This window comes from Sparus aurata, chromosome 17 (genome assembly GCF_900880675.1).
Source record: "Sparus aurata chromosome 17, fSpaAur1.1, whole genome shotgun sequence".
Lineage (NCBI taxonomy): Eukaryota > Metazoa > Chordata > Actinopteri > Spariformes > Sparidae > Sparus > Sparus aurata.
In genome coordinates, this window is record NC_044203.1 from 26014393 (window position 1) to 26023531 (window position 9139).

At 42.3% G+C, this 9139-nt stretch overlaps 4 protein-coding genes across 4 annotated transcripts in view; 1 reads left to right on the forward strand and 3 right to left on the reverse strand.

Annotated features, from left to right (window-relative positions):
* Nucleotides 1-669: 669 nt before the first annotated feature.
* On the reverse strand, nucleotides 670-2239 carry LOC115566765 (trypsin-2-like). Its single transcript, XM_030392744.1, has 6 exons — nucleotides 2188-2239; nucleotides 1733-1883; nucleotides 1384-1634; nucleotides 1173-1309; nucleotides 962-1063; nucleotides 670-827 (listed from the first exon to the last, which is right to left on the reverse strand). Exons 1-6 carry the CDS (start codon nucleotides 2225-2227, stop codon nucleotides 780-782), a joined length of 729 nt encoding a protein of 242 aa, XP_030248604.1. The 5' UTR covers nucleotides 2228-2239; the 3' UTR covers nucleotides 670-779.
* A 1740-nt stretch (nucleotides 2240-3979) lies between these two features.
* The window catches only part of LOC115566656 (trypsin-2), a 35889-nt gene continuing 30729 nt past the window's right edge, over nucleotides 3980-9139 (reverse strand). The window contains exons 2-7 of the mRNA XM_030392553.1: nucleotides 5263-5307; nucleotides 5020-5170; nucleotides 4662-4909; nucleotides 4431-4567; nucleotides 4241-4342; nucleotides 3980-4144 (exon numbers count right to left, since the gene is read on the reverse strand). Of these exons, the coding sequence (XP_030248413.1) occupies nucleotides 4097-4144; nucleotides 4241-4342; nucleotides 4431-4567; nucleotides 4662-4909; nucleotides 5020-5170; nucleotides 5263-5302 (726 nt within the window). The 5' untranslated portion in view covers nucleotides 5303-5307 and the 3' untranslated portion in view covers nucleotides 3980-4096. The remainder of the gene's footprint in view (nucleotides 4145-4240; nucleotides 4343-4430; nucleotides 4568-4661; nucleotides 4910-5019; nucleotides 5171-5262; nucleotides 5308-9139) is intronic.
* The window catches only part of LOC115566653 (trypsin-2), a 36065-nt gene continuing 32215 nt past the window's right edge, over nucleotides 5290-9139 (forward strand). Inside the window, exon 1 of the mRNA XM_030392547.1 lies at nucleotides 5290-5309. The gene's annotated coding sequence lies outside the window, so the exon portion shown is untranslated. The remainder of the gene's footprint in view (nucleotides 5310-9139) is intronic.
* On the reverse strand, nucleotides 5806-7325 carry LOC115566655 (trypsin-2-like). Its single transcript, XM_030392551.1, has 6 exons — nucleotides 7261-7325; nucleotides 6843-6993; nucleotides 6491-6738; nucleotides 6260-6396; nucleotides 6070-6171; nucleotides 5806-5975 (listed from the first exon to the last, which is right to left on the reverse strand). Exons 1-6 carry the CDS (start codon nucleotides 7298-7300, stop codon nucleotides 5928-5930), a joined length of 726 nt encoding a protein of 241 aa, XP_030248411.1. The 5' UTR covers nucleotides 7301-7325; the 3' UTR covers nucleotides 5806-5927.

The following is a 9139-nucleotide window of genomic DNA, read 5'->3' on the forward strand; positions in this document are numbered from 1 at the left end:
TTCTTGGCTGCCCACATCTTTCTAGTGAGGAAAATTGTGTTTATTTGGGAACCCCTTAAAATCCAAGCCCCTTTACACCTTCAGTGTGTCATTGTATTTCCCTGGGGCTGGTAGGAGGCGTTTGTTTGTTATTTATTGTCCAAGTAGCAGACACTGGACGTTCCCCCCCTAGATTTCTATGTCTTTTGTTTATATTGTTACGCAGGTTGGGCTGGCCTGTGAGCAATTTATCTGCCAGAACTGCCACAGTGTCCCACTGTTTTTTTTTTAAAGCCAGCCCAAAAGTTGTGATTTCATGTTAGACGAGACAAACTCAGACATCCGCTGGTACCAACCTTGTCATGCTAGCTTGTCATGAAATAGGGCTAAATAATACTCCAAAGTTAGGCAATACTGGTACGGCAAATTTGAAAGTGGACCTTTGGCATCTCACCTCCAGCTATCTGAGTGATATCAACATAAAGATGTGACCAAGGCCCAAAATGATTAATAGAATCAACTGGAGTGAGTTATCAGTAATGTGTCAGTCTACTGGAGCATTTTCCCACCATACCTGAATTCAACTCAATATAAAAGTTGTTTCCCTCATTTCATTTGTCTTGTAGAGTTACCAGGCAGATCAGAGAGATTAAGTGACAACAAACAAAACAAAAGTGCAACTAAAAAGAATGTGGGCATTACACATGCTTTATTTACACTTCCTTTACAACAGGCGCAGCTTCGTTGACACATTGTGCAGTAAAGAAACTGCCTGTAACAGAGGTGTGATTGGACTGAACTCAGTAAGTGGCCATGGTGCTCTGCAGCCAGTCTGTGAAAATGCACGTCTGATGGAAGAGAGAGGGAAACGTAAATGGAAAAGGCATATTGAAAGCTTTGTGTCACTTCAGGCTTTGAGGACATTTCCTTGCTATGAAAGAGAAATACATGATTGCTGTAAGAAAATGTTTTTTCTTTTTACCTTGGCGTAGACACCGGGGTGGTTCTTCTCTGCGCACCCAAAGCCCCAGGACACAACACCCTGCAGCTCACCGTCACACACGACAGGACCACCAGAATCACCCTGAGAGTGGGGAAGCAAAGACAGCCGTTCGTTCAAGTCTCAACATGAGTGCTGAGGATACTAGATAAGTCATGAAGGCTTTGTGCTGAAGGAAAGCAGAGAAACAAACCTGGCAGGAGTCCTTGCCTCCCTCCAGGTATCCAGCGCAGAACATGGCCTCGGTAATCATGCCGGGGTAGGAGTTGTCACAGTCCTCATCAGACAGGACGGGGACGTCCAGGCACTGCAGCTTGTTACTGTCAGCGGCTGTGGAGATGCAGAGTCAAAGATGTGCAAATGTAAAGTGAATCACAGAAGCTTTGTCTGTGTTTGATACTCACAAGAGCTCATAGTCACACCCCATCCAGAGACCGTGCACATGGTGCCAGCTCGGGCACAGCTAGTTGGCAGAGCCACAGGCCGCACGTACTGGTTGAGGGTGGCACGTTTGCTCAGCTTGATCAGCATGATGTCGTTGTTGACCAGCCAGGACTCGTAGTTGGGATGAGGGATCACACGGGCAGCAGGAATGATCTGTTCGTTGCCATCCATGAACCAACGGTTGTGATCACCAAGGACAATGTCCATTTTGCTGAAAGAGAGGGAGAGAAGGAGGTTGAGAGGAATGGCTTGTGAGAGACTTTGTCATTTGTCGTGTTGTTTCAGAGATGATGTTTAAGGAGCACTCACGACTTGTAGCAGTGAGCAGCAGACACCACCCAGTTCTCATTGACCAGGGAGCCACCACAGAAGTGGTAGCCAGAGTTCAGAGACACCTGATGGGGCTGAGAATGAGGTGTGCACTCATGCCCTCCAACAATCTTGTCATCCTCTGTGGCAACTGTAAAAAAGGATATATTTATAAGTCTAAATGTTAAACATTTAGCATCTTTTCTGCCTTTTGATATGCCATACACTGCATAAAACTTGGAATATTTATCTAATTTCTTGTCATAATATCTCATTACACTTAAAATAAGAACCTTGCCCTCTTTTTTTTTTTTTTTTTACATACTTTTGAAGAAGAATTTTTTTCCAATGTAGATTTTCTTTGGCAAATAATTAACCCACAATCTTTCAAGACATTGTATTTCCGTACTAAACACACCCTGAGATTGTTTCTAAATGTTGATACTTTTACTTACATACAGCCCCGAGGAGCAGAGCAAAGACCAGAGACCTCATGACTGGACTAAGATGCAAGACTTTTTCTGGACCCATGCCGGGCTTTTATTGAATCTTTCAACCCGTGCCAGCTGTCGAGATATACCCTGGTGCTGCTGACCAATCAAAACCCTCAAAGTGTGCTGATTGGAAAACTTTTGTGTGCTTACTAAGATCCTAAAATTCTGAAATGTTTTAACGTGACTCGGGATGTACAGCCATGTCCCCGAATGCCCCATGAAACCGCGTGCATGATTTGTGTTTGCTCTGTCGTTGCTCCTGCCTGGTTCGAGTGCAGCACAGTGTGTTCTGTGCAGGTTGTAATCAGCATCCTGACCTTGACGTGGCCCCTTGATGCAGCGCCAGGTGGAGCTTCTCTCACAGACCGACTCACTCGCTCACAAATGGAAGAACTGCAGGGAAAGCTCTCCTGCACAGAGCGACCGCTTCCACATGTACACATGAATTATTCCTCTCAATACAGATCAACACAATTCGGTTCAGAAATGTTATTGGTGAGATAATGTCTCGCATCAGGAGAGCAAAATCATCTAAGTGCCCTAGTAAAGAATGAAGTAAAGAAGAACAACAATACTTAATACGACAACTAATACAAAAATTCAAGCAAATATAAAATTAACAGATGAATATTATATCTGGGAAAAAGAAAAAAACGTTTTTTAGCGCGACAGTTTTCACATTCGTTCTTACTTTGACCTAGTTTAGGACATACTATACAGTCACATGTTTTGCATCTAGACATGCTACCAAATTAGATTTCCACAGCATTTGACTTTAAAATAGTTACATTTGTTGCATTCTGAAAGCAAAAGTGTTTCAGTCTCAGTCGAGTCTCCTATGATTCTCTCTTTGTCTTTTTTTTTTAGGTTTCTTGTCCTGCCTGTGTCTTCTCGTCTTGTTGTCCAGAGTGTGTTAACTCGTCCTACTTTTTTTATCTGCTCAGTCTCTCCTCCAGATGTCTATCAGAGAAAGGATTTTTCTGCTACTTCACATTCTCACAGTTATCAATCTAACGTCAGTACGACGGTTTTCTTTCCTCCACTCTACTATCTGAAGGCACACGGGCTGCATGCAGAGTCGATTATGTTTGACAATGTTTCTGGTAATCCTGAGCAAAGAAGAAGAGGAAGACTAAGACAAACTGTACCTTTTTTTTCTGTTTTTTTTTTTTGGCAATTTTAAGGTGAGAATGCATCAAAGAATAGAGAAACAAAAAATGTCCCCAAAATGAGTGCATAAGTGCTAACATTAACACCTATAACCTGTTACATGCTGCATTTTATATGCCATAATTTTGTAACATTAAGGTTGATCAATGAATAAATTAGATGCAGGGAACCCGGTAACATATTATAATGACCATCATTAATAGATGGTGAATTCTTTGTTTATGCCATTTTAGTTAATAGTTATTGCACAAACAGACATAAAATGCTTTATAAACCATTAAATAAGCAAGTGTAAAGGTTCATAAACATCAGTTGCATCTTTATGATGGTCATCTAGATAATGTCTAGAGATGAACTAAGCATTATTTATTAACAGTTTAGAATGCATTATAAAAATTAGTTGCAACTTCAAAATAAACAGTTGCTCATTGTTCCCACCTGTGAAATAACTATATACCGAAGTTTAACTATGAATGTACCGTTTATAAGTTGTCATTATGAAGTAAAAATGAAGCTGTAACACTGTGGTGACAGTGTGATGATGCAGAAAGACACAGGCAAAAAATAGAGAGAAAAACCTGGAATGAATATTTAAGACTTTATTGACTCAGATGGAAAACGGCTGCACATTTACAACAATACTGTTGTTTGAATGATAGAAGAAAGGCAGCAGAGTGAGATGGTGATCACAGGATCGGACTTAATAGCTGGCCATGGTGTTCTTCAGCCAGTCGGTGAAGATGCAGACCTAGAAACGACAAAAGAGACCAGTGTCAGAACAGCAAATAAGCGAAGCATTGCAGTACAGGCTGAGAGGGAAATCTGGAATCATTTTTGTTGTTACCTTGGCGTAGACACCAGGGTGGTCCCTCTCAGCACATCCGTAGCCCCAGGACACAACACCCTGCAGCTGACCGTTGCACACAACGGGGCCACCAGAGTCACCCTGAGAACAGAGAGGGTAGAATGCGTTAAATAAAACTTAATACATGACAGGGCCATTTCATACCAGGAGTTAACTTTAAAATACACACCTGGCAAGAGTCCTTGCCTCCCTCCAGGTATCCAGCGCAGAACATGGCATCAGTGATCATGCCGGGGTAGGAGTTCTCACAGTCCCTGGTAGACAGGATGGGGATGTTCAGGCACTGCAGCTGGTCGCCGCTAACAGCTGGAGGTCAAGAGAGAAAACAAAGAGATTCAACTGGAGCTGCACTGCAGTAAAACATAGAAGTGGAGAGCACAGTGCAGGAGTTACTACTCACAGCTCATGGTGTTGCCCCAGCCAGAGACTTTGCACATGGTGCCAGCGGGGGCACAGCTGGTGGGCAGAGCCACAGGCTGCACGTATGAGTTAAGGCTGGCGGGTTTGCTCAGCTTGATCAGCATGATGTCGTTGTCGATGTTCCAGGAGTTGTAGTTGGGGTGGCGGATGACACGGGAGGAGTCGATGAACTGCTCGGTGCCCTCGTTGCGGTAGATGTCATGCTCTCCAAGACGCACCTGAACACGGCTGGAGAGGACAGAGAGGATTAGTGGCAGCTGAGCTTCATGATGGCTCTTGAAAGCAAATGAATCCCAAATTGCAAAACTTCGTTTTTATAATATCAAGGAGTGACATACGACTTGTAGCAGTGAGCAGCAGACACAACCCAGTTCTCGTTGACCAGGGAACCACCACAGAAGTGGTAGCCAGAGTTCAGAGACACCTGATGGGGCTGGGAGTGGGCCGTGCACTCATACCCTCCGACGATCTTGTCGTCATCCAGGGCAACTGGAAACACACAAGAGGTCAAATTGTCAGCAAAGAAGTGAACACACTATGATTAAAAACCAGTGAATACGAGAAGAGAAAAGTGTGCTTACAGGCAGCTCCGACGAGCAGAACGAAGACGAGACACTTCATGGTTGCTGTGTGATCCTGTCGATGAGAGAACTTCACCTGGAGCCCTGGTTTATATCCACAGTCAGGAGAGCTGCCCTGCTCTCCGCCTGTTTTCATTCGTCAGCGGGGAGCCAATCTCTGTAGTTGGATGTTGGGGTTGAGTTACTAATTTCCAGAGTTAAAGGAAAAGGTGACGATGACTTTTCTCGTCAGCAAATTTGGAAAAGCATAATGAAGTGTATGGTGGATCCTCTTTGCTCCTGGATTATTCATGCTAAAAGTTAAAGCAGTTCTTACCAAATCGATAATATGTTATAAATTAAACCTGTTTTCATTGTTTGTTAACAGTGACATATCTATTAACCATTAATTCATGATCTTCATGATTAAGTGTTACCATCATCAAAGTTGTAGGTTTCTTGTTCTGACTTGTTTTGGAGAGGTAAACTGTTAAAACACTTCAGTGAAATACAGTTGTGACACTGTGATGTCAACACCATGATGTAGGAAGACGGAAAACCTTGTTTAAATTATTTTGTAACACTTTATTGACTCAGATGGAAAATGACTGCACATGTACTTAAACACAGTTGTTAGAATCATAGAAGAAAGGCAGCAGAGTGAGATGGTGATCTCAGGTTCAGGCTTAATAGCTGGCCATGGTGGTCTCCAGCCAGTCGTTGAAGAGGCAGACCTGTGAGTGGAGACAGAATGAGGTGTGTTAGCACCGACAGCCAGCAGCAAACATGGAGAACTTTAACCAGTATACATAAATATTGTAGGTTCACCTTGGCGTAGACACCAGGGTGGTCCCTCTCAGCACATCCGTAGCCCCAGGACACAACACCCTGCAGCTCACCGTTGCACACGACGGGGCCACCAGAGTCACCCTGAGAACAGAGAGGGTAGAATGTATGAAATAAAACTTAATACATAACAGGGCCATTTCATACCAGGAGTTAACTTTAAAAGACACACCTGGCAAGAGTCCTTGCCTCCCTCCAGGTATCCAGCGCAGAACATGGCATCAGTGATCATGCCGGGGTAGGAGTTCTCACAGTCGCTGGTAGACAGGATGGGGAGGTCCAGGCACTGCAGCTGGTCGCCGCTAACAGCTGGAGGTCAAGAGAGGAAACAAAGAGATTCAACTGGAGCTGCACGTCAGTAAAACACAGATGTGGAGAGCACAGTGCAGGAGTTACTACTCACAGCTCATGGTGTTGCCCCAGCCAGAGACTTTGCATATGGTGCCAGCGGGGGCACACTTGGTGGGCAGAGCCACAGGCTGCACGTACTGGTTAAGGGTGGCGGGCTCGCTCAGCTTGATCAGCATGATGTCGTTGTTGATGTTGTAGGAGCTGTACTTGGGGTGGCGGATGACACGGGAAGATCTGATGAACTGCTCGGTGCCCTCGTTCATGTAGATATCATGCTCTCCAAGACGCACCTCAACACGGCTGGAGAGGACAGAGAGGATTAGTGGCAGCTCATGATGCTGGTTGAAAGCAAATGAATCCCAAAATTCAAAACTTAGTTTTTATAATATCAAGGAGTGACATACGACTTGTAGCAGTGAGCAGCAGACACAACCCAGTTCTCGTTGACCAGGGAGCCACCACAGAAGTGGTAGCCAGAGTTCAGAGACACCTGATGGGGCTGGGAGTGGGCCTGGCACTCATACCCTCCGACGATCTTGTCGTCATCCAGGGCAACTGGAAACAAACATGACAGCAACAAGTTAGTAGTTTGCTTAAAGTACCCTCTACTTTCAAAACAGATATTTCTTCGAATGCAGAATGTCCTTTGTCGAGCCCCAAAGTCTTCATTTAGTACTGAAGATTGTTAGAGATCAATCAGCCATTCTCAGATTCAGACCCTCGGTTTAGGGAGACTGTTTGGTTACTCTGGACAAAGTTCTGGGATAAAGGCAGACAGACTGTCAGCAGAAAAGATCTGCTGGAGAAAATCTTCACACTCACAGGCAGCTCTGACGAGCAGAACGAAGACGAGACACCTCATGGTTGCTGTGTGATCCTGTCGATGAGAGAACTTCACCTGGAGCCCTGGTTTATATTCACATTCAGGACAGCTGCTCTGCTCTCTGCCTGCTCTCATTGGTCAGTGAGGAGCCAATCTCTGTAGCTGAATGTATAGATTAGGTAAATTATTTCCAGAGTTGCTGAAAAAGGTGAGGATGGCTTTTCTTGTCAGCAAATTTTGGATAAGGAAACGTATGAATAAGGCTCATTGGCTGCTGTATTATTGAATTATTTATTGTGCTAAAAGTAAAATAAATCTCTCATTATCTATAATATCCAAACAATGTGTTAAATTTAACCTGTTTTTCTTTTGTCATCACTTTATTTTTATATTATCATGCTGAAATAAAGCATTCATGTCAAATCAAACATTTCATGTCTCTTAATGGCCACAAATAACTTGTCTCATAAGATTAACACTCACAGCCCAGTAACTGTTTTATTAACATCACCAGTGTATGAATTTGTATGAGAAATCTTTTTTAATCAACTTAATTGATCTATCGGCTGTAGTAACTCGCCTGAATGATCGTGTTGAAGCAAAATGAATGATACATTCTAAAATATGATTTCTTGCTATCAATCATTTTAACTTAGCACCACTTTTTCCAACGCATCTCTATATTTATTCATTCATGTGTTCATTCATTCATTCATTCAGCCTTTATTTAAATCTCCAAAAATCATTGAGGGCAAGCCCTCATTTTCAATGATGTTGAGAGCAAAAGTAAAACAACAGAATAGGCGCAAACATGTGATAACAAACAGAAACAATGAACACAATCACAGAGTGAATGAACAGAATGGGTATATAGAACATGATGACAAGTGTACAAGTTTGTTAATGTGAAATTGAAATGTAAGTTTCTGATCCAACCAGATACCCAAATATTTGTATTGAGAAACCCTTTCAATACTGTGTCCTGTTAGACTGGTAACATGCAGACAGATGTCTGTGATATCTCTAGTTCCTGAGAATATAATGAATTTTGTTTTATTTGCATTGAGGACGAATTTCAGGTTCAAAAGGAAATCTTGCAGTTTGTCAAAGGCTTGCTGGAGAATAGTAAAGGCTTTTCGTGAAGGTTTAGCACAGCAGTACAGGACTGTATCATCAGCATAAAGACGGACATTAGAGTTTGTTATAAAGGATGTTACACTGTTAATATATGTTGTAAGAACATCAATAACTAAACAGCCTGCAAGAAAACCATCATTCACAAAATTTCTTTCTACTACTACATTTTTATTCAAAGTTTTGAATGCAGACATTACTGGTCTTGTGTTTTTTGTCGAAGATTAACTCCACTAAACTGAACTGACTTGTCTTTCTCTGGTCTCGTATAGTCAACTCTATATTAAGGGGTTCAGGGTATTCTAATTAAAATGAATAGCAATTAAAACACTTGTTTTTCCAATCTTAAAATAAGAATTCATCATAAAATGACAGAAAAGTATCAGAAACTGAGTGTAGTAGTGTGAACATTTAGCATTTAGCCCTATTCGTTTCCAGTGAGGCTTGTAAATTCATTTCAACAAAAGCTGCAGTATTTCAGCATTAAAGTTGAATACTGAAACTCTAGATAGTTTAGGTTTTATTTTCCTTATGCGACATATGAATGATGCTTTTTATTGGATTGCTTGTTGGTGCAGGACTGAACTGTACAGCTGAACAAACTATTTCTGGTTTGAATGACATCAGCTAACTCTGAACTGTTACATGCTGCAGCAGCACATTTTATGACATATTTTTGGAACAACAAAGTTTCATTTCAACAGTTTAAATATCAATGTTACGAACAGTAGATACAAGATGAGC

Coding starts and splice junctions, on each gene's coding strand:
- LOC115566765 (XM_030392744.1), bottom strand. CDS start 2,227: ATGAGGTCTCTGGTCTTTGCTCTGCTCCTCGGGGCTGTAT. Junction 1,635..1,732: donor GCTGCTCACTGCTACAAGTC/GTGAGTGCTCCT, acceptor CCTCTCTTTCAG/CAAAATGGACATTGTCCTTG. Junction 1,064..1,172: donor GAGGCAAGGACTCCTGCCAG/GTTTGTTTCTCT, acceptor CCCCACTCTCAG/GGTGATTCTGGTGGTCCTGT.
- LOC115566655 (XM_030392551.1), bottom strand. CDS start 7,300: ATGAGGTGTCTCGTCTTCGTTCTGCTCGTCAGAGCTGCCT. Junction 6,739..6,842: donor GCTGCTCACTGCTACAAGTC/GTATGTCACTCC, acceptor TGTCCTCTCCAG/CCGTGTTGAGGTGCGTCTTG. Junction 6,172..6,259: donor GAGGCAAGGACTCTTGCCAG/GTGTGTCTTTTA, acceptor CTCTGTTCTCAG/GGTGACTCTGGTGGCCCCGT.